Source organism: Gopherus evgoodei, chromosome 5 (assembly GCF_007399415.2).
Source record: "Gopherus evgoodei ecotype Sinaloan lineage chromosome 5, rGopEvg1_v1.p, whole genome shotgun sequence".
Classification (NCBI taxonomy): domain Eukaryota; kingdom Metazoa; phylum Chordata; order Testudines; family Testudinidae; genus Gopherus; species Gopherus evgoodei.
This window is the reverse complement of record NC_044326.1, coordinates 30,995,133-31,018,827: the sequence shown is the minus strand read 5'-3', so window position 1 is coordinate 31,018,827 and position 23,695 is coordinate 30,995,133. Positions and strand designations below refer to the sequence as shown.

The following is a 23,695-nucleotide window of genomic DNA, read 5'->3' as shown; positions in this document are numbered from 1 at the left end:
ACAACACCCAAAACAAAGAGCACAAACAAAGACTTTCCTCCACCAAGATTTGAAAGTATCTTGTTCCCCTATTGGTGCAATGGTCAGGTGTCAGCCACGTTTACTGAGCTTCTTAACTCTTTACAGGGTAAAAGAGACATTAACCCTTGACTATCTGTTTATGACAACCATATTCTGCAATCATTGTTCTGGTCAATTTGTCTGTGTAGATGAGCCTGTAGTCATAATGGCATTGGACAGAAGCACCAACTCTGCCAGCAAAGTCCCATAATGTTACTGGTAGAGTGATTAGTGATGTAACATTTTTAGTTTTTTTGTTGCAATACTGTCCCACAAGGATCGAGCAAAAGTGTTACTGATAACTTTGTCTAGTTAAGCTCAGCAGTGACCAACATCTACTGTGGTCAAAATTACAGTTGCCTGCTTAGACTTCAATTATGGAACGCATCCATATTCAAGATGGGACCTAAGTACATATCTAAAGTTCAGCATGTGCTGAAATGCAGTCCTTAACAAGGATGGACTTAAGCACAAGCTTAACTGTTTTCCTGTATTGGGGCCTTATAACTGCTACACTGAAAACGAACTTTTGTGATTTCTTGGTGTTCAAACTTTGCAAACAGATAGATTCCATACCATGCTGAGTGCACAAAAGAGTTCATTCTGAAGTTTTCTTTAGTGCAGAGTAATACATTACAATCCTGGTTCACTATATCAATATCTTTAATGTGATTTCCACACAGACATATTGGGTAGTTTCCTCAGATATTTCTGTCAATAACTGGTATCCTCTTCCAGCCCATCATTTCTTTCTTGATTCTGCAAAGAAGTCATAATGCTGAACTTGATATAAATCATTTATATAGCAACAGACTGTAGAGTTCTAACTAGAATTTAGGGCTGTCAGGCAATTAATCACTCTGTTTTGTTTTTGAGTGCAGTTATGTAACAAAAAAATCTACATTTCCAAGTTGCGCTTTCGCGACAAAGATTGCACTACAGTACTTGTATGAGGTGAATTGAAAAATAGTTTCTTTTGTTTCATTTTTACATTGCAAATATTTGTAATAAAAAATAAAATACACTTTTTCAGTTACAACATAGAATACAATATATATGTAAATGTAGAAAGACATCCAGCAATATTTAATAAATTTCAATTGGTATTTGCTTGTTTAACAGTGCGATTAAAACTGCCATTAATCACAGTTAATTTTTTGAGTCAATTGCATGAGTTAATTGCAGTTAATGGACAGCCCTACTCTAATTACAACTCTATTGCATAGTCAAGCAATAGCAGATAGTTGTGTAATATTTATTCAGATAATTCTTGAATAATTAGCAATATCAAGAGGAACACAGAACATTACAAAGTTAATTGTCTTTAATATCAATATTCTCATTTTTGTCAAACTTCACTCGATGTAAATGTCCTCTTTATTCTATTAATTATTAATCTATGTGCCTGAACTGTTGAACTTTTATTTTTAAAACAGCTCATCAGAGTCGTAACAAGCTCAATAAAAGTACAAGGAGTCTTGGCTTATGCCTGTGTTGTGCTCTTCTATTGTGGGTAAGTGGAACACAAAAGAAGCAATTATTGAACAGTATTTACTGTTTAACTAAAATATTGTAAGAAATAATTTTGCTCTGTTGATGTTTCAAGGTACAATCATAATACAATCTCTTCTCCATGGAGTCTAATAGGTGTGAAATTTACATAAAATGCATTGCAGAACAATCATAGTTGGATCTAGCAGCAGAAGCTGAGATTACCTATATGGAGCTCACACTCTTTGCAGAAGTACACGCTTTGACTGAGGCATGGGAGAATAAAAATAACAGCCATGCACTCTGAGTATCCACCACTGAGCAATTTGCAGATAAACATTTGCATCAGTTTCAGAGCCTTTCTTTTCAGTTAGTGAGAAGTTATGATTATGGTCAACAAAATGAGACCAGAGTTTAAAAGGGAGGAGAAGATGGGTGCAAAGAATGATTGTAGTGTTGTTTGGGTGTTTTTTTTAAAGTAGGTGAGTATGCAAGGGATAATACTTGTATTATCCTTCATGTCTGGGTCAAAAAGGGTATAAGGAGTGTTTTATATATTTCTTATTTGAATTAAACTTGGGTTATTTTACATTTCCTGAGATTATATGTAATCCTAGCTATTTAATATAGTGATTAGCTTATTATACGACCTCATAGAAACTTGTACAGTAATTAATAATGCTGTCTGCTTAAACCAGAGGCATAAAAACTTTTCTCAGCTGGGGGTAACTTTGGCAGTTGGCCAGGAGCTCGAGGACCATATCAAATTTGGATGGAATGGAGCAGATGGTAGTCACCCTGATCTTGAGCACACAAGTGCTACCCTTAGAAAAAAATAGATCCTCTCATACATTTAATCTAAATCCAACTGGAGGTGGATATCTGTAGTTTTTCTGTGCCACACTTACGCATTCAGGGGAGGGGGCGGAACTGGGTGGAAAAAGGCGGGGCAGTGTTGGGGCCTTGGGCGAAGTGAAGGGGTGGGGCCTGGGAGGGGGAAGTGAGGCAGAGGGGTCAACCCCACACCTCCCAACGCCCCGTCCCCCTCCCCCTCTGCGCTTTGGAAAGTCGATGTCTTTGCTTGATCTAGAGGTTTCCCAGATATAAAACTCAGGGACTGGTCAAGTTGAGAAGAATATCTGGACATGTTTTCACTATGGCCATGTCTACATCTAAAATTTTGCAGCGCTGGTTGTTACAGCTGTATTAATACAGCTGTATAGGGCCAGCGCTGCAGAGTGGCCACACTTACAGCAACCAGCGCTGCAAGTGGTGTTAGATGTGGCCACACTGCAGCGCTGTTGGGCGGCTTCAAGGGGGGTTCGGGGAACGCGAGAGCAAACCGGGAAAGGAGACCAGCTTCGCCGCGGTTTGCTCTCGCGTTTCCCGAACCACCCTGCAAACCGCAGGGAAGGAGACCTGCTTGCTCGGGGGTTCGGGGAACGAGAGAGCAAACCGGGAAAGGAGACCAGCTTCGCCGCGGTTTGCTCTCGCGTTCCCCGAACCACCCTGCAAACCGCAGGGAAGGAGACCTGCTTGCTCGGGGTTCGGGGAACGCGAGAGCAAGCCGGGGAAGGAGACCAGCTTGATTACCAGAGGCTTCCTCAGGTATGCTGGGATACCTGCTTATTCCACGGAGGTCAAGAAAAGCGCTGGTAAGTGTCTATACTTGATTACCAGCGCTGGATCACCAGCGCTGGATCCTCTACACCCGAGACAAAACGGGAGTACGGCCAGCGCTGCAAACAGGGAGTTGCAGCGCTGGTGGTGCCCTGCAGATGTGTACACCTCCTAAGTTGCAGCGCTGTAACTCCCTCACCAGCGCTGCAACTTTCTGATGTAGACAAGCCCTATAACATTAACCCAGATTCTTACTCAGATTCTTACATCCACATATAAAATCCTCTGGCCCAAGATGAGTGGTGCTTTCAGCCTCAGCTAGTTGGCCTGTCCCGTGGTATAGACTAAAGTCTGGGTGCTTCTTTCAGATGGGCTAGTTACCAGCCCACTTTGCAGTGAGGATGCAGGATAAATCCTTTGAATGCTGATAGTCCTTCAGTGCCTTCTATAAATTCTCCAACAGTTAACGTCTCAGCTTAGTGCATCACAAAACTATGGGATACGTCCACTGAAATCCTAGCAACTCTCAGTGGTGAGCGCAGCACCAGTGAGGACATTGTGACTTGAGTGTGGCTTTTCAATGTGTCTGCTCACACCCAGGCTAGGCAAAACCAAGTTAACTGCAGAGAAGACTGACATCCTGCTCAGGACACCCAGAATTCTGAGCCACTGTGTTATCCTTCAGCCTCAGTAAATGAGTTTTGCTGTTGCTCAGCTGTGTGTCAGGCCAGCAAACTCTTCAGGACTCTGCCAGTTGGCTCAGCTGAAGACTCTCACTTCACTTTAATATACCAGCATTGAGAGAGTTTTGAAACAAAATAAGAAAAAGTTAGAGTACCGAGTAGGCAAGAATAATAGATTTGTTTTGTTTGTAACTAGACCAAACATGCTTTCTAGTGACTAAAACTTAATTTTAGCAAGTTACAATTTTTGCCCAAGCAGTTTCTCACTATATAAAGTTTCCAGCAGCTCTTGTCTTTCAGGCCAAGAGGATCCAGCTTTCATAGGTGCTGTACCCTATTGTCCCCTCAGTGATGGATAACTAAAAAAATCTTTTTTCTCCCCTTATATTACTCAAACTCCATTGTCTCTGTCTCAAGAGCCAGGAAGGTTTCCTGGGGTGCAGATTTTGTCCCTCAGCATGATTGTTAAATGCTCTTCTCCCCTGCTCATTTAGCTTGATGGCTTCATTTATCTTATGTGTAAATGTTCTTCCATTGTCTTCTGCTGGTAACCAAGCCAATCAGACTGGCTAATACATATTCCTTTGTCTAGGGCAGACTGAGTTTTATGCTCTGTTTTCCAACACACATATTAAGAACACATTTACAACACACATCTACAACTTTGTACCCAACCCATAATACATCATACAGTGATTTCCAGGACCTGCGTGTCACCAGTTTATATATGCAGCAAAGAGTCCTGTGGCATCTTATAGACTAACAAACGTATTGGAGCATGAGCTTTCATGAGTGAATACCCACTTCGTCGGATGCATGCACCCACGAAAGCTCATGCTCCAAGATGTCTGTTGGTCTGAAAGGTGCCACAGGACTCTTTACAGCTTTTACAGATCCAGACTAACATGGCTACTCCTCTGATACCCGTTTATATATAATTTGTGTGACACTTTTTAGATATATATTATGACAACAGTATGTTGATGCAGTGTGTGTGTCAGGCCTCATGTAAGTTACAGTATGGGGTGAGACCCCTCAGCCAATTGACATTGAAGGGCTCTCAGGGTCACAAAGGGTCTTTCTACACAGCAACCCATAGCTGGCCTATACCAGCCAATTAGGGCCATCAGGGCTCTGGCTGCGGAGCGGTTTCATTGCTGTGTAGACATCTGGACTCAGGCTGGAGCCCGGGCTCTATGACCCTGCAAGGTGGGAGGGTCCCAGAGCTCGGGCTTCAGCCCAAGCTCAGAGGTCTACACAGCAATGAAACAGCCCCACAGATTGAGAGCCCAAGTCAGCTGACACAGGCCAGACATGGGTTTTTCTTTGCTCAGTAGACATACTCAAAGACATACCCTCTGTGTTGAGCAGTAAGACTTGGGTATGGCCTTAGAGAGAAACAAAGTGCAGGAATCCTGGGTCCAGGGCAGAAGTGCCTGGTCTGAGGTTTCTGCAGGAAGGGAGTTGTCTGTGTATTGTTTGTTACCACCTCAATTCAAGGAAACAGGGCCTGTGCACATTTTGTAAATAAAAAAATTACACCAATAAAACACCTGACTCCAACTCACCAATTCTGCTCCAAATTGGACAATGGGACATTGACCTTCAAAATGACAGGAGACAGAGTCTATAGAGATGTGTTAAGTATTCATGAATAAAGACAGCTGTGACCTCTTTCTTCTTTGGATTTAGTTTATTAGATTAGATTTTGTCATACTGTGAGAATGGACCTTATTCTTTTGCTGTGATCTCAGGTTTAGAATTAGTACATCTCCTAAATCCTCTGAGTAATTCAAAGTTCTGCACACTGCTTTCAGTGTCTGTAATTATAATCTACATAAGTGGAATTATCTGCAATGTGAGAGACAGAATTAGGTATAATACAGACATGAGAAACACTGCCTAGATAAAGCTTTAAGATTTTATCACAAAAGTTGTAGGCTAAAATAAGAAGGAAATTGTTTTGATGGGGTGCAACAATAGTTCTTTATTAAGTTACATTATTAAATGTAATCAAAAATATTAAGTCTTACCCAATATTTGTAATTTGCATTTTGATTTAATTTTATGATTATAAACTATAAATTTATACATTATAAACTAATCTGACCCACTTCTGCCCTCCCAGTAGTTAGAAACTCAAAACTCTGTGACAGTAAAAATTTTGGAAGTTCTTATGTAATCCATGATGAAAATCTGGTATTAATACATCAGATAGGTGAGTTGTAACCTGGCAACATCCTGGTCCAACTGTCACTGAATTGGATTAGGCCATGAACCCCTTCATTTTTTTGAAATAATTAGTACATATCTGTGAAAGTATCTTGTTTTGGAAAAAACTCTTGAAGGCCTTTTTAGAAAGGCAGTGTGGGGAAAGGAAGCAAGGGACATGTCTTTGTAGAAAGAAAAACTGTTATCATAGAAGATTAGGGCCAGAGAGACCTCAGAAGGTCATCTAGTCCAACCCCCTGCTCAAAGCAGGACCAATCCCCAACTAAATCATCCCAGCCAGGGCTTTGTCAAGCCGGGCCTTAAAAACCTCTAAGGATGAAGATTCCATCACCTCCCCAAGTAACCCATTTCAGTGCTTCACCACCCTCCTAGTGAAATAACTTTTCCTAATATCCAACCTAGACCTCCCCCACTGCAACTTGAGACCATTGCTTCTTGTTCTGTCATCTGCTACCACTGAGAACAGCCTAGCTCCCTCCCACCCCCTTTTCAGGTACTTGAAGGCTGCTATCAAATCCCCCCTCATTCTTCTCTTCTGCAGACTAAATAATCCCAGCCTCTCCTCATAAATCATGTGTCCCAGCCTCCTAATCCTTGTCTTTGCCCTCCGCTGGACACACTCCAATTTGTCCACATGCTTTCTGTAGTGAGGGGCCCAAAGCTGGACGCAGTACTCCAGATGTGGCCTCACCAGTGCCAAATAGAAGGGAATAATCACTTCCCTCCATCTGCTGGCAATGCTGCTACTAATGCAGCCCAATATGGAACAAGGGCACACTGTTAACTCATATGCAGCTTTTCATCCACTGTAATCCCCAGGTCCTTTTCTGCAGAACTGCCGCTTAGCCAGTCGGTCCTCAGCCTGTAGCAGCACATGGGATTCTTCTGTCCTAAGTGCAGGACTCTACACTTGTCCTTTGAACCTTATCAGATTTCTTTTGGCCCAATCCATCAATTTGTCTAGATCACTCTGGACCCTATCCCTCCTGTCCAGTGTACCCATCTCTCCCTCCAGCTCAGTGTCATCCGCAAACTTGCTGAGAGTGCAATCCATCCCATCATCCAGCTCATTAAAGATGATGTTGGACAAAAGCAGCCCCAAACCCAACCCCTGGGGCACTCGGCTTGATACCGGCTGCCAACTAGACATCAAGCCATCGAACATTATCTGTTGAGCCCAACGATCTAGCACAATATTTGCCTTTCTCCAGTCGTCTGGGACCTCCCCCAGTCGCCAGGAGTTTTCAAAGATAATGGCCAGTGGCTCTGCAATCACATCAGCCAGCTCCCTCAGCACACTTGGATGCATTAGATCCAGACCAATGGACTTGTGCATGTCTAGCTTTTCTAAATGGTCCTTAATCTGTTCTTTCACCAATGAGGGCTGCTCACCACCTCCCCATACTGTGCTGCCCAGTGCAGCAGTCTGGGAGCTGACTTTGTCTGTGAAGACCTAGGCAAAAAAAATAAATAGAGTATTTCAGCTTTTTTCACATAATCTGTCACTAGGTTGCCTCCCCCATTCAATAAGGATCACACACTTTTTTCCCTGACCATCTTGTGCTAACATACTTCTAGAAACCCTTCTTGTTACCCTTCACATCCCTTGCTAGCTGCAACTCCAATTGTGCTTTGGCCTTCCTGATTACACCCTTGCATGCTCGAGCAATATTTTTATACTCCTCCCTAGTCATCTGTCCAAGTTTCCACTTCTTGTATGCTTCTTTTTTGTGCTTAAGCTCACCGAAGATTTCTCTGTGAAGCCAAGCTGGTCACCTGCCATATTTGCTATTCTTTCTGCACATTGGGATGATTTGTTCCTGTGCCCTCAATAAGACTTCTTTAAAATACAGCCAGCTCTCCTGGACTCCCTTCCCCCTCATATTAGCTTCCCAGGGGATCCTGCCTATCAGTGCCCTGAAGGAGTCAAAGTCTAAAGTCCAAGGTCTGTATTCTGTAGCTCTCCTTCCTTCCTTCCTTCCTTTTGGCAGGATCCTGAACTCTGCCATCTCATGGTCACTGCTGCGCAGGTTGCCACTCACTTCTATTTCCCCTACCAGTTCTTCCCTGTTTGTGAGCAATAGAGGAGCACGGTCCCCAGTTAGTTTGTCCAGCACTTGCACCAGGAAGTTGTCCCCAACACGCTCCAAAAACTTTCTGCATTGTCTGTGCACTTCTGTATTGCTCTCCCAGCAGATGTCAGGGTGCTTGAAGTCCCCTATGAGAACCAGGGCCTGTGATCTGCAAACTTCTGTTAATTGTCCAAAAAAAGCCTCGTCTACCTTATCCTCCCGGTCTGGTGGTCTGTAGCAGATGCCCACCATGACACATCACACTATTCTCTTACCCTAATAGAAGGGACCTTATAGAACCACAGTTACAGACCTGGGGGAATCTAATTTTGTCTAGTTTGTGGTTGCTTGGATACCGAAGTGAGAGATTCCTTTTTAAATACTGAAGATTGTCTGCTCTGTATATCCTCCTATCCCTCTAACAGACTTACTTTTATAGGAAAATGTATTACATAAAAATACTTTTGAGAGAGAAATCTTGTATGCTAATTTTTTTTTCTTTTTGACATTTGTGTTAATGCAATGTGTGATAGTTGAGTTGCTACTGAAGTATACTTTGGTCTTTTTTATAATGCACAAATTTAGACGTGCTTTAGGGCTTTTAATTTGAAAACATTCACTTTTTCCAGCAAATTTTCTGAATTTAGATTATCATCACAATGTCTGTTAAGATTTCCATAATCAGTGGGTTTCCACATTCTTCTCTACCTATTTACTATCCTAATGTTGAGCAAGGATATAGGGCTCCATCCAAACTCCAATACAACTGCTGCAGGATTATCTACTGAGAGAAATAAAAGGTACTCTTGCAGCTCCTTGAGTGAGAAACAAGTTCAGGAGACCCAAATTCTGAGCCCAGAATAGCATAGAACCATCAAACTTTCCTGTAAATCAAAGCTCTAAATCACAGCTGCCTTCATCTTCAATATGGAGACATAGTCTAAAAATATGTACGATCCTAGCATGTGGTGGTGATGATAATTAATAATTGGAGATATACCTATCAACTAGAAAGGACCTTGAAAGGTCATCGAGTCCAGCCCCCTGCCTTCACTAGCAGGACCAAATACTGATTTTTGCCCCAGATCCCTTAGTGGCTCCCTCAAGGATTGAACTCACAACCCTGGGTTTAGCAGGCCAATGCTCAAGCCACTGAGCTATCCCTCCCCCTTTTTTGTTCTGTCAATCATAGTAGTAATTAGCTTTTATAAAGTGCTTTTCATCTGTAAATCTCAAAGCATTTTTCAAAGGTAAAAAACCTCTTTCCCATTTTACAGATGGGAAAACTGAGGTAGAACTAAAGTGGTGTGCCAAAGTTCACATAACAAATCAGAGGCAGGAAAAGAATTTAGGTGTCCACTATCTACTGGGTCATGTTACTCCCATCCTGGCTACTCAGATAGAAGTGGAATATTGCATGATGAAACTGGTAGACTCTGTGGACCACACACCTCAGTATTAAAGCTGAGGGCTACTGCAATTTGGCTATTTTATGGAAATTAGGTGTAGTCTTTGAACTCTTTATGTGGCCATTGGTTGTTCAAAGTTTGAGAGCTCCACATAGTGTGCATTATTTTTTATTATTATTATTATTATTATTATTAGAGATGCTTCAAAGCTATCACAGACTTGCTGTTACTTTTATATGCTTTTCAAAGTAGATGTTTAAATACTGATTGTATTGAAAATTTATTGAAATTCCCATAGCTGCTCCATGAAGTAAACATTGATATTAAGTAACTAAAATACTGATATTAGAATCCAAATGACTTCTGGCAACATTTGAAATTTTTACCCTATGAAACTCTTTACGTTAAAACATTGAACCTGAAACCAAATTAGCGTGCTGCTTTTTGGGGGGGGTGGAGGTAGGGGAGTGTGTGTCTATTGGCCATGAGAAAGAGCCTTACAGTTGGAAGGATTAGCTAACAAATTAAATCCCTTCCGAACAGCAGAAACCATACATGAAACTGTTTTTATATGAACATCCACTAATGCAAATATGTAAATGTACTCTTTTATGTTTCAGGTTAATTTCACTAAAAGTACTTAACAGCATTGTGTTGTTGGGCAAATCATGCCAATATGTAAAGGAGGCAAAAATGGAAGAGAAGTTGTTCGATCCTCCCCCTACTAGCACCCCAGGCAAACCACTCAGCAAACCCCAAAGCAAATTTAAATCTCCTCAAGGTAAGTTTAACTGCTTGTTCTGATGATCAGTGAAAAGGAAACGGTTTCCAGATTTAATTTAATATTCAGTCAGCTGTTACCCTCTCTGCTGTTCAACAGTACCTTTACCACAAGATAACTATGCGTTGGTTCACATGTTAGGACTGTGAGCATACACCTAGCAGCTGGAGCACAGTTCTGTAAACAAAATAATTATTTTCCATTATTCAGTGCTTCATCCTTCACAGATGTTAATTTTCTCCACTACAATAAAATTCCACCAGGGTATGGGAAAGGAGGTAGGGAAGCAAAATGAGAGCTAGTACTGACTTTGTGTGCATGTCCGTGACCATTTAGAGGAGCACCTTCTTGTAAATGCTGATATTTCACATTTGGCTTGAGGTCTGACAATACTGACGTTTCATAAGGAATGTTTCATTGAATTCTTACAGAAATGCAGGCAAAATATGACATGTAGCAGATACAATTACTTAAAATTGTGATGAAGATAGGAAGATTTCAGGCAGCTTTTCATTCTCTAAGTGAAATTAACGTTAATTCTCTTGGTCTGAGATTTGCCTCCATGTTTTTTGCTTTGTAGTATTTAAGGTGGTCTTCTTAGTCTTCTGCAGTTTATATATAGCACCTTTAACATCAGTATTTAAAAAAAACTGTTGTTAATAAATAAATGTAATGGTATATTCTTTTTATATCTCTCTTTGACATAATATGGGGGAAAACAGAAACCTTCACTGTTCTGATCAACAAAGTTGGATTGTATATCATCTCTGGGAAGAATCCAGTGGAAGCCTCTTAGAATTTAACAGTGAGGCTTTGTTGTGTTCTACTCTGTTAGCCAAAGACTTGAACAGCATGAAATTTAAGATGTTTATTAGACATCTTAGTGTCTCGCCAGCAATACGAGAGTTGAGTCTGTCAGCATTTCAGTTATAAAACCCTGTATCTCAACTGTGTCAAATCACGTTGAGCTGAACTTAGTGAATACATTCATTTTAAAATGGCTTAAATCCATAACATTGGTGTTTTTAGTTATATGGTGAAAAAACTTATGTACAGTAGATCTGGATGCTTTTTCTAAGCTTTCACTAGAAAATGTTGCAGTATTACAGTACTAATTTTTTCTTAAATTATAAAATATGTTAATACTTCATTTGGATGTGGGACAATAATAAGGGTTGGCCATTAAAACTCACCAACAGTTCCCAGTAAATACATCCTGAAGACTATTTTTAGCTGAAGCAGCAGTAAGCTTACCAGGTCAGTCCACCAGAGAGCTTATGCCTCAAATGACAGAATTTTATAAGAAGCAGAGACCTATATATTTCTGTGACCGTCACTTAAAAAAAAATTCTCAGCTTCTATAAAATCCTCAAAGGTGGAAGAAGCTTAATTTTTCAATGCCATCACTTCATTTTATAAATACAGTGACTCTTAACAATTGTTTCCTTGTAAACCAGATCATATGTAAGAATTTTTCTAGTTTGCCTTCACTCCTGTCTATTCACTATTATTGCAGAATTCTGCATTATTGATTAATCCCTATGTCCCAGTTATGGGCTTGAACAGCACAGCATCTATTGCTAGCAATATAATCACCAGTGTCAATGAATTCATCTAACCTACTTTCCTTCAGCCTATAGTGTAAGGGTAGTTTATTTTCCTGAGAGTTTGCACCTTTCTCATAGGAATGTATACAGTTGCAGTTACCCTGGGTAAAGTTTGAAACTACTCTTGAAGAATAAGCTCACTAATTAGACTGGTAATCATTTTTAAATTGAACAGTGATTTCCTCTGGAAATTGTGCAATGGGAAGATACCTACCTACATATCGAAGCTCTACAGTGAACCTTGTTATGATTGATCTTTCCTGGGGGATGCAGTATGTTTTACTTACATAGGACTTTATTAAATTACTCCAGAGATTGTATATTTTTTAGGAAAATAACCAAATGACTGGAAGAGGTGATATGATAGAGAAGCTGCTTTATAAAGTAGTTATCTGGAACTAGTAATTATATGGTTTTACACATTGCTGCAATATTTCTGTTGCAAACCCCTATTTTGATGTTTATTACTTTTGTCAGAAAATGTTCTCTTGGCTGGGTCTTACAACAGCTTCTCAAACCAAGCCAGATGTTTTTCAAAAAATCCCTTAAAATATGTTAGTTATCTTGTTTCTAAGAGGAGAAAAAAAATAACTTGTCACTCTTCCCCTTTGCGATGGGAAAAATCATGCATTTTCAACTGTTTCAAAAATTATATTTTAATACAGCATAGAAATGTGTTTTTTAAAATTGTATTAATAAACCCAATGTTCAGTTCTAAGGAAACAAAAAGAAGGAATCCTAACAAATCAGGGGCTTCAAAGAGTTATTTGGGGATCCAATGCTATAAAAATATTTTACCGTATCTGAACCTTCTCCATGGGATAAAACTTAGGGCATCCAGCTTTCATATGCAGATACTTAGGGATACAAATCCTGTCACTAGTAACATAGGTAGATTCTTTCTCTGAAATCAGATCTGTTACTACTGTTGATTGGGATCATTTCAACTGGCTTCAGAGATAGAGAAAACAAACTTATTACACAAATCATCAAAAACAGGCAAGTAAACCAGAAACATACCATATGGCTTTCTGTAACATGCCACAATGATCATGACCTTTATCTGCTTGTTTTATTGCATTCCGTTGTTCCTTAATATTGGATGACATATGGTATATTCCTGACTTTCCTGGACTTCTTTATTTTGCTGGATTTGTATCACAACGTTACTGGAAATTCATACACAATATTCTGTTGCATTAGTAAGCATTCTAGGATCCTAATGGTAGTGGTAACAAAAAGTGAAGTGGTTTGACAGATATTCAGAAGTATCTGGTTTTCAAAACTGGTTCATTTATTTTGTACTACTTTTACTGTTCACATGGCTAACTTTCTAAACTCTCAGTGCAGCTTTGATGATGGACAGATCTGTCAATTTCAAATTCATTGATGTGCTTACACAATTAACACAAGTTAAAAATTCTGATTTTTCTGCTCTTCCAACAGGAATTCCCACAGACGAAAGTTTCTCTGCATCAGTTACCAATCAGCCTGTGCATCAGAAGGAAAATCCTCCATCTTTACTTGTGACAAGCAACTCTGATCAATTCCTGATGACTCCTGATGGAGAAGATAAAGATATAAGCCAAGACAATTCAGAATTAAAACACAGATCTTCAAAGAAAGATTTGTTGGAGATAGACAGGTTTACTATTTGTGGAAACAGAATTGACTAAGTTTTCTGAATAGATGTGCTTAGGATACTGAGCTATTGGGACAGCAAATGCTACCAGAATGGACAGTTGCCAAAAAAAAAAAGGCACTTAAATATTTATTTAAAAACTTAAATTATTAATGGCAAACAAATATTAATTTTTACAAGTAACTAGGCTTGGTAGCTGGTCAGATCAAGTAACAGAAATCTTTAACTTGGCTCTTTGGAAAATATAATGGATTGTGAGAGTCTCTTGTCTATTTGGCAGAGCTACAGTATCGCTGCCTTGGAAATAGACTGAAAAAATCAAAATCCTGTTCTGCTTTTTGAAACCATGCTTCCAGAACATATCATTTTTCATCAAGGTCTCTCCAGTACATGGATATACCTGGGAATATGTGACAACTTTAATAGGAAGCTCATCTTTTCAGTCTCATGTTGTTTTCATAAACAGCTGCAGATTTCAAAACTTGTACTTATCAGCGAATACATAAAAAAGCACTGGTAGATTAAACAGTAAGTCAAGGTAATTATTCTTGTCACCAGAAAAATCTTTGAAGATGTATCAGAACTGATCAGAATAAAATACTACAGTATCTTAAATGAAAGACCCACTGCATAGTATTTTATCTAAAATCTAAACCAGCGAGGGAAATGGATCACACATACAAAGAAATACAGTGAAGGTTCCGCATAACTGGGCAAACTCAACTTCATCATTATTCTGTTCAATTACAATGTGTTCTGCAAGGCAAACTATATGCATTTATAAATTCTATATGAAAGGCTTTTTTTAAAAAAAGCTGTGGCTTGTTTTTTTGCAATGGGAAGCATTTGTTACAAAGTGACACTTCTTTATATTGAGAAAGGTAGTGTGAACTGCAGCCAGCAACACCAGTGTTGCATTAATTCCAGATATTTCCAATGCAATGGAAGAAATAATTACTCACTACATTTTGGTTTAAACAAGTTGATAAAAATGGCATCTGTATATTAACTTAGCTGGAAAAATTGCCCATAGAATAGTTATACAGAAAATCAGAAGTGTCCATTTTAATTGATGGATTTTAAGCAAACTTAAGTAGATATGAATAGCTATATTATGAAACGCTTGGTTTTATGAAGTGTAATGCATCTTAATTTCTGGTTTGTGTGGCAAGGTTGGGGGAATTGATGAAAGGCATGTTGAATCCCTCAAGAATGAACTGCATTTCAGCTCAATAATTAGGTTAGAGAACTGAATCAAAAGACAATCTTTCATCCAGTGATGAATCCTACATTTGCTGTTAAAATGTAACATTAACCTCTATTTTCAAAAACCTTTCAAAAGATTTAAGTTGATGTCTGCTAAGTTATTGGGATTTTTTGTTTTTTTGATATGATACAGGTTATTTCAGTGATGAACAAACCACAGGATTTCTTTTATTAACTAATTTGTAATCCATTGGAGTTGAAAAGCCAAAGTTTAATGTTTGATTTATGAATATGAAATGTGGAAGAATACATGCTAATTCCTAAAATCAGCAAAGTTGTATTAATATGACAGAACAGAGAAATGTACAGAAATAATGTTATGAAACAGATCAGAATGTGAAGTTGTCATGAAAAATGGCTTTACCATACAAGTCAACATCATCTGCTCTAAAAGGAGCCTCTTGCTGCCCCTTCTCCTCCTCCACCAACAGCAGTTGCAGTAGTGTCCAGAATCAATTGAAATAGTTGGGGGTGAGGGGAGAGGAGAGTCTAAAATGCTTCTATTTTGGGTGTATTTTATGCTCATTGAGAAATTTACACATTCAAATTCAATTCAGATCATCTGTGAATTTTTCAGTTATTTAGCAGTTGGCAAAGGAAGCTTAGAATGATTTTCATCTGTTAAATGATATTCTGTACCAATTTTATAAGTGCATCTTGTGTGAAACTCAATAAAATTCAATTTCGTAATCTTTGTTTTAAAAAAGGAAAAGAATGGACTGGATTTCTTTGCAACAGTTGTCAATTTTGAATACTGCAGTGTGACTTCTGCATATTCTGGTTTCACAGTGAAGAACTTATTTTTTGCAAGCACAGGAAAAGCAGCCTACTTTAGACCTAGTTTTAATACTGGTTTTGTTCTTGTGTGTTCATCACTATGTCAAACCCGCAGGAGGTACTAATGTCAGCCTACTGTTAATCTGAATGCTAATTGTTTAGAGACAGAATCAAATTGAAATCCAGTCCATTTTTTTTAAGTAGGGTATTTTTGTTTCAATCGCCCCTGTATCATCTTGTTAATTTTTGTGGTTTTACAGCCTGTGTTCCTATTCTTAGTGTCTTTCTTCCCATAGTGTAAGAAAGACCTACACAAACAAGGGGAACTGACTATACAAAGTATTGTCAAATGCAAAAGTTTAAAAAAAGAAAAAAAAAAGCAACTCTTCATGATAGAAAAGTTAGTTGCAGTAATAGCAGATTTTTTTTTAAAAAACTTCCTATAGAAATGTGATTTGTAAATATGTGACTATTTAAAATGCAACCTATTAAATATATTGTATTTCCATTTATTCTGTGAACACACTTTGCAGGTGACTTGTAGCAACTACATAGTTAAGGTTGTGTTCTAATGGGGCTTAAAATGGGATACACATTCCTTTTTTCCTCTAAAATATCATGCAGTTTGTTAGTTTGTATGATATCTGGATTATTTGTTTACTTCATACAAACCATACGTACTTGGTTTCTCTTCAGAATGTTTTAATAGGAAGTCTTTGAAATAGGGCGCTCACTGACATTTTTCCTTGTCATCCTAGTTTGTACTGAACACTGTCTGTCCACATAAAACTTTTTCCAGAGGTGTACTAACTAGAACTGGTGCAAATGCAAATCTGATTGATGGGAAATAGACAATCCAAACCTGATTGACTGGAGTAGGTCGCCAACTCGCTTTCAGTAATTACCCATTTATGTCAGATTTTAGCCTACAACAGGATTGCTGCATTTCTTCTACCACACAGGTTTGGCTTTCCCACTCCCTTTCAAGCATTAAAAAAACTTACAAAACTAATAAACAAAGCACTTGAGGTTGCAAAGCACTTAAGGTTGCTACACACAATATACCTGACTAATCTCCCCACAAAAGCAAAGAAATGAAGTTAATATTAATGCCTATCTATCCAGATCCTCTATTCCTTCACCTGCAGGGACATATCACTACTGCTGTACACTACAGACCATATCCTGCAAATTTCAGAGCTCCCTAGAACTGCCAGCGTTCCATCACCCCTCTAACTGCCCTTCTACTCAATTCCTTATTAGATTATCCTCTCCAAACATGATAGACTACTGCACCAAACTTGATTAGTGTTGGGAAATATATAATGTGGTAAAGTAGCATTGCAGAAGGATGAAAAGGGGGCAGTTAAAGTTGCAATGTGTGGTCTGTGGCCCTCACTTGATTTTAAGGTCACTTTAATTCTGAATGTGTGTCCACACTGGGATTTAATGCAGTTTAACTAAACTGATTTTAATTCAAATTTTTCATTATTTCACATTAATTTTCCTGAGTGTCTCCAGGTAGATAAGCCTGTCTGCATTGCAGCTGGGAGCCTGCCTCCCAGCCTGGTGGACAAACGTGCACTAGTGGGACTCGAGCTGCATGCTAAAAATAGCAGTGTGGATGTGTGGCTCAGGCTCTGCAAGCCCACATGACACTGTAGCTGCTACAGTTTCTTGTTCGCTATTTTTTTCCTCTCTGCATTGTCCCCTCTTCATCCTTTCTCTTCCTAGTCTGTCTGCTCCTGTGCTTTTCCTAGAGTTGGTGAGGAGGAGCGTGTTTCTGATGGATGGACTTAGACAAGCAGGGGAAAGTCAAATGTGCTCTAGATTGTAGTTGGCTAACCAGTTTTACAGGGTAGATATGCGGTTGGGGAGGGAGAAGTGACAAGTCTTTATAAATAACTTATAGCTAACTAGCAGATATTTTCCCTGGATGGTCTTTAATCGAGTTCTGAACCACAGCACAGTGTGGGCTTATGTTACTACTGAACGATCAGCCTGCTCCATTTTGCCACAAGTTGTGTTCTTGTTCTGTGCCAAGCGGTCTACCGGAGGTAGCCTGTTACCTGGCGCAATGTAGCATCTGCCATTGCATGACTTGTGAGAAGGAATAAATAAGACATTATTTAAATCGAATGATATTTATAAAATATTTACAAAATGATTACAAAGTGCTCACAGGTGCCTTATATTTAAATCTCTCCCCTGCCTAGATTTGTAGGGGGGGAGGTCAAAATGCTGTTTGTGCATTTCTAAGATGTAGGCACTTTCCACTCAAGGAACTTCATAGAACTCAAGCAATGGGCAGGAAACTATGTAGGGCCACAGGTAAGTTCATAAAATGAGGCTCCTATATCTCCTTCCTAACCTGCATACAGTTCAACAGTTTCAGCAGATATGTAAATGTGTAATTACCAGAAATGGATGTCATGTTCTGGCCATTTCTTTATTCATGCAGGAGCACATTTGTCAGATATTATTTAACATAATCAATCAGTATGTGCAAATCTGATGTATTAAAAAGCGCTCCTTAGTTCCCATGAAGCTTTTATTGCGAAGAGAAATGAACGAAGTAGAAGATAACCATGTAAAAATAGTAATTGAGAGAATATATAGCAAAAATAAAGATCAGAAATGAGCAAGAACTTGTAAAACAATATACTCAAATTATAGATATACCTTACCGAGGGCTGATCCGATAGCAAGTTTTTATTTAGCTAAATGATATCTTTAGATGTGAATTCAAATTTTAATTAGGCTGGCACCTCTAAATGGGTCTCATTTTCAACTGCCCTAGGAAAAAGAGGAAAGATGTTTTAATAGGTAGCCCCTTTTTATGTATTTTATTAGAAATAAGTAAAATGTTAGAGGTTTAACTTTTTAGCTCATGTTTTACAAACTAATACCTCTGGATTTTGAGAGAGAAATTAAAAGGTAATAGTTTGGCTTCAGCAATAGTAAAAGCAGACTTTTGTGGGGAAGGGGTGTTACAAAAGGCTACAGTGTGAATGACAAAGTTAACAAGAGCCAATGACAGCGAAAGGAGCTATTAGAAGATGCTTACCTGGGCTTCAGTCCAGCAAAGCAGTAAGTCATGCATGATTTAAGCATGTGAGAAGTCAATGACTTCAGTGGGACTACTCACTGAGTTACAAACATGCTTCAGTGTTTTGCTGCATCCGAGTAATACAAAGGTGTGTTTGAGAAAGGGTTGTTGATCAGAGGGCAATTGTGAGCGCACAAACTTTTTGTTGGACAGTTTGAATATCTGGTATTATAGGCACCAAATTGGGATGTAAAGTTCCCATTGCACCAGGCTCTCTTAAATTGTTAGTTCCCTGGCTGCACACTTAACATTGATTCTTTGAACATTTAGTCTGCACCTTGAAGAAAAGAGCACTACATCTTTTGTAACCTTAGTCTAGTTACTTTCTACTATCTTTCCTCTGTATAACCCCAGAAGTGATTTGCTGAAGTCAGGGGAAGCACAGTTGCAAATACCAGCCAGGACCAGCTATGTATTGTGCATCCCATTTATTTACATTTATGTGGATTTCATTCTCTTTGCTTGCAAATTTCAGTCATCCTGTCTTGTTTTATTTCAGATTATTGAGGAATGAATGAATAAATGGGCATGTGGAATCTGTGTATCCCAAAAAGAATTGAAACCAGATTGCCCCAGCTGTCTTTAAGCTAAAATGAATTGCCAAATGAATTTTAAAAGCACGCATGGAAAACTGATAGTGTGCACACAAGATCCATTTTGTTGGTCTTTAACTACCAAACTTTTTCCATAGGAATGTTTTATTAAGCTATGAAATATTATGCAGCCTTTCAAACATTCACCAGACCAAACAGAATTTCCCCTCAAGGCAAAGTGGGTTTTATAATCATGAGTGTTCTGTTTGTTTATTTGTCAGTCATAATTTAGGGCTTATGTATTGTGTAAATTTCTCCTCTTTAGTGGTTTGATTTTGTTAAGTTTCCCTTACTGTAAATATCTATATATTTTTTCATTACAGTTTTAGTAAAGCAACTTGTTTTTTGTCATGCCAGTAAATCCCGTCTTAATGAAGTAAGTATTCACTTTATTATGGCAAACTTGAAATGCTAATTCACAGCTGTCCAGTCTTATAAATAGGAAATTTGAATTTTTATTTTTGGTGGGAGGGGAAGACACATGAAACAAATAGACATTATTCATAACTGCTCATGTCCTATCTAAAAGTTATACAACTGAAATTGTTCTGCCACCTGAATGTTACTAAAATTGAGTGCAAAAGAGTGACACATTTCTGCCTTACAAATCAGGACACACTCTAATTTAAGTGAGCAAGCTAGTTTCAAGCACACTTTTAATCAGCTGATGAAATCCTGGCTTTGTATTGGAATTGACTTTTTCCGAGATCTTCAATGGGAGGATCTTTCCTTCTGATAATGTCCTTTTAAATAGCTACTGTTTGCATATTAGAGGGCTCAACTGTGTTCATTCTATTGACTTCAAGAAACAAATTACCTTATATGACTTCTAAGCAGCCATCTGAAATTTTATTTTCACTGGAAGGGCCTTAACTGACTTATTAACTTATGCAGCTGGAGCATCTCTCATAGTTATGAAACCTAAAAGGTACCTCTGCATATTAGGAGGCATCACATGAACATGATTCAGGGGAAGGTGAAGTTAAGCTGTTTGTCACAGATGAATGGTGTGGAGATTTCCTAATGAAGCTAAAGAGTTCTTTTCCATTTGTCTCTTATCTCTAGCATAGCAACAAATTTATCCATCTTGTAAATTAGAGCTTGTTAATTCTTTGTTTCTTGGTAGAACGTTGTTTTCTCCCCATCACAAACAGAACCTGCAACCAGAGAGGATCTAAAATTGAGCTGTTTGAATATGTAAGTGGAAACTGAAGATCGTTAAATTTGTTCCAGATATAGCGATGGATCTAAAGGTAAAGCTAAAAATGGTAGGAGGTGGGGGGATTTGCAATATTGGGCCAATTTTCATTTTTGTAACAATGTGAAAATCAATTACCAAGTTATTTGGTCTTTCATTTCACACCTCCCTCCCCTGTCTTCAGAGCCAAATTTCAATGCAGCAGTTTTTAGGGCTGTAGCATGAGCCGGAGTCTGTAGACTTGGGCTCTGAGACCAGCTGTTGTGGGGTTTTAAAATGCAGTGTAGACACACCTAATAAGTCAAGGATTCCACCCCTGGTTCATTGTATTCCTCTCCAGACACGGAAAAGCACTGTTAAATAATATGCAGGGCTCTGCAAACCTGATCACCAAGGGCAGTTTTATCTGTGGTGGTCTGTTCACCTAAGCCTATGAGATACTGAGCACCAGAGGATGTTGAAGATGCATCTTAGGCCCCAGTCCTGCAAGCTATCCTGCATAAGCAGGTTTCCATGCAGACACAGAGACTTAGTCTGTAGGATTGACTCCTTAGATGGTGAATTCTATTAGAGATGATGATGTAAAGCACCAAGCAAACATTGTGAAATAGAAAATTAATCCTCTTTTATGTTTGTATAGGCAAATATACTTCATAGTAATAGCTTATTCAATATTAATCACAAGCCTTAAATCTGCATATGCTATGATCAGCACATTTTTATACAACAAACAAGTTATTGTCCAAATACCTCAGACCAGCTGTGCTGGGATCATATGGCAGGACCTGGATGGGAATGTGTATCTTGGATCAAAGGAAGTTACTAAACAAAGTGTTTCTTTTTAAAATGGAGTGGTTTTATTGCTCAGGGAAGACCGACACTACGCAACTTCATACAGCTCAAGCCCTAATCCTGCCCCAGTTCTGCTCTTCTACAGCCATTGGCTCTCCTGTGGTAGGAGCTAAAGTACCAGTTTGAAAAGAGTCCTCCCTGCAAGTGCTCAAAGTTTATTCCATCCAGTCAGGGTGATGGTGAACTTCCTGCCCTCAGATTACACCTGGCCCCACTGAAGCAGGCTGTGAGCGTAATGACTGGATCCTGTGACATGCTGATTCCACCCATGCTCACGGACCTTGAACAGGAGTTGAGGTGGCTCAGCACAACACAGAACTGTATCATAGCCGCAGTTAGGTCATGTTACTGAACAGCTTGCTCATCCCCAGAAGTGGGAACTTCAGCTCAGTGGGGAGAGGGAAATATTAGGAACTTCATACTGCTCTTCTATCCCAAACTGCTTACTGCATCTGTAAACTCATATATGCAAAAATAAGACCAGGCAGTTTGTTATAGCTGGTTACCAGGCATGAGAGCTGACCAGTACAAAACAGATTTTCTCACCTCTAAGCAGTGGGACCTCACATCCAGATTAGTTAACATCTTCTGAACACCCCAAATCAGCAGCTGTAATGAGACAATAAGTCTTGCACTGGAACCTAATCTTGTATTAGTAGCTGATGCTGAAAACGTCAACAAAGGACCTGACAACTACAACTAGGCTGATCCAACAACCATCTTCTGAGCTGTCCTTAGGCTCCAGATTCAACAGAATGTTTCACGAGGGAGAATTTGTGTTGGCAACACAGCTTAAGCTGCATAGCAGTGGCAGAACTAACATGACATTCTGTGCTTGTCTGTCATGTGTCTGCTACTGCAAATCTGTTGTGCCCGCCTACAGCAGGGTTGCATTTGGATCTACTGCCTGGGCTGCACATGGGAGGTGACAGAAAATTCTTAAATAGATGAAGCCTTGGATTTTCACACTGGCCCAGCTTTTCCCTAGAGCAAAGACTGAAACCATGGAGTATTTCTTATAGACAATTTTGTACAGTAGGTATCTATGTCCAGCTGCACCTGCCTGTGTCTGGCCCTGGTCCAGCAAAGCACTTAAGCATGTGCATAACTGAGTCTAGTAGTCCCATTCTTATTCCCTACATGCAACTGATTGCTCTGGGGAATGGTGGGTCTGCTGTTGGAAACGGTTGTGTGTGCAACATGAGCTTGAGCGTTTGCTCTGTGCCTTTTTATTGTATTTATTCCATTGATTGTATGTATTCATTGTTCTGACAAACTAATGGTCATAAACACCTATTACAATTCCAATGCCCTTTCCCTGTAATCAATGAGCGTTTTGTTTCTTCCTTCCAATATTTTTAAACACAGCAGATGAACTGAACCTTTACTAGTCAAACCAAATCAACCAACCACAACTTCCAGCATGAAGGAGAAAAAATGCCACACTTCCAATAGAGGGAAATAGGGACTGGTCACTTAAAGTAATATGCGCTCTGTGGTGGTCTCGTTTTGAACAGTACAGTACTTGGATGGCACATGTGCCACTTGTAGAAGTAGCCACTATGCCATCTTTTTAACTCTAGGTATTGGTGTTGACTCATTCAAATATTCTAAGAAAGGGAGCCAGGTTTCAAGTCTGTCTCCTTCTTGCTGTCATTTGATATGTGAGTTTTTCCATGACTAATATCCTCCTCATCCAGGCCATATTCTCTGGGTCTTCTGATGATACCAAAATGAGCATTCCTTTACACATCTTGTTTGTAAAGGGGGATTTTCACGCAGGAACAAAACTGCATGAGGAAAAAGAAGCACAAAATTGTTTTGAGGCAATCCAGAAAATTGCTGGCAAGTTACTAATACTGATTTATGTGTGTTAAAGAGTTTTTCCTCCTCAAAACCTTACTGTTCTAGCTTGGTTTTGCCATAAAGACATTTGCTCTGTTTCTGGTAACCTGTCGCCATGAATTTTTTTGGACTGTCGAATAGTGAGTACGGTTTCATTGCTGGATCAGCTAAGAGGAGGCCTGAAAGGCATGTGAAAAATGTTTTATCTCCTATCTAGGCTCTACGTACGTTATTTTAATGTCTTCCCCAATCTCTTAAATATTGTATAGTGTAATTTCATCATGTATAAAACCACAAGTAAATTTCAGGGAATAGAGTGCTTCCTTAAGCAGTCGAACCTGCAAAAACTGGGCCATTCATCTAGCTCTTAGGATACAATAAGGATTTAATTATGCCCAGGACAGTAATACTAATATAATTATCACCACCAAAAAGTTTGATTTATAGACAAAAATAAA

The 23,695-nt window shown here is 39.1% G+C and overlaps 1 protein-coding gene across 4 annotated transcripts in view; it reads left to right on the top strand.

Annotated features, from left to right (window-relative positions):
• TAPT1 (transmembrane anterior posterior transformation 1) overlaps window positions 1-19,716 on the top strand; it is a 111,043-nt gene extending 91,327 nt beyond the window's left edge. For all 4 annotated transcript variants that reach the window (XM_030565502.1, XM_030565501.1, XM_030565505.1 and 1 more), the window contains 3 exons: window positions 1,497-1,573; window positions 10,188-10,348; window positions 13,402-19,716. In XM_030565502.1, the coding sequence (XP_030421362.1) occupies window positions 1,497-1,573; window positions 10,188-10,348; window positions 13,402-13,631 (468 nt within the window). In that variant the 3' untranslated portion in view covers window positions 13,632-19,716. The remainder of the gene's footprint in view (window positions 1-1,496; window positions 1,574-10,187; window positions 10,349-13,401) is intronic.
• The last annotated feature ends 3,979 nt before the right edge of the window (window positions 19,717-23,695 follow it).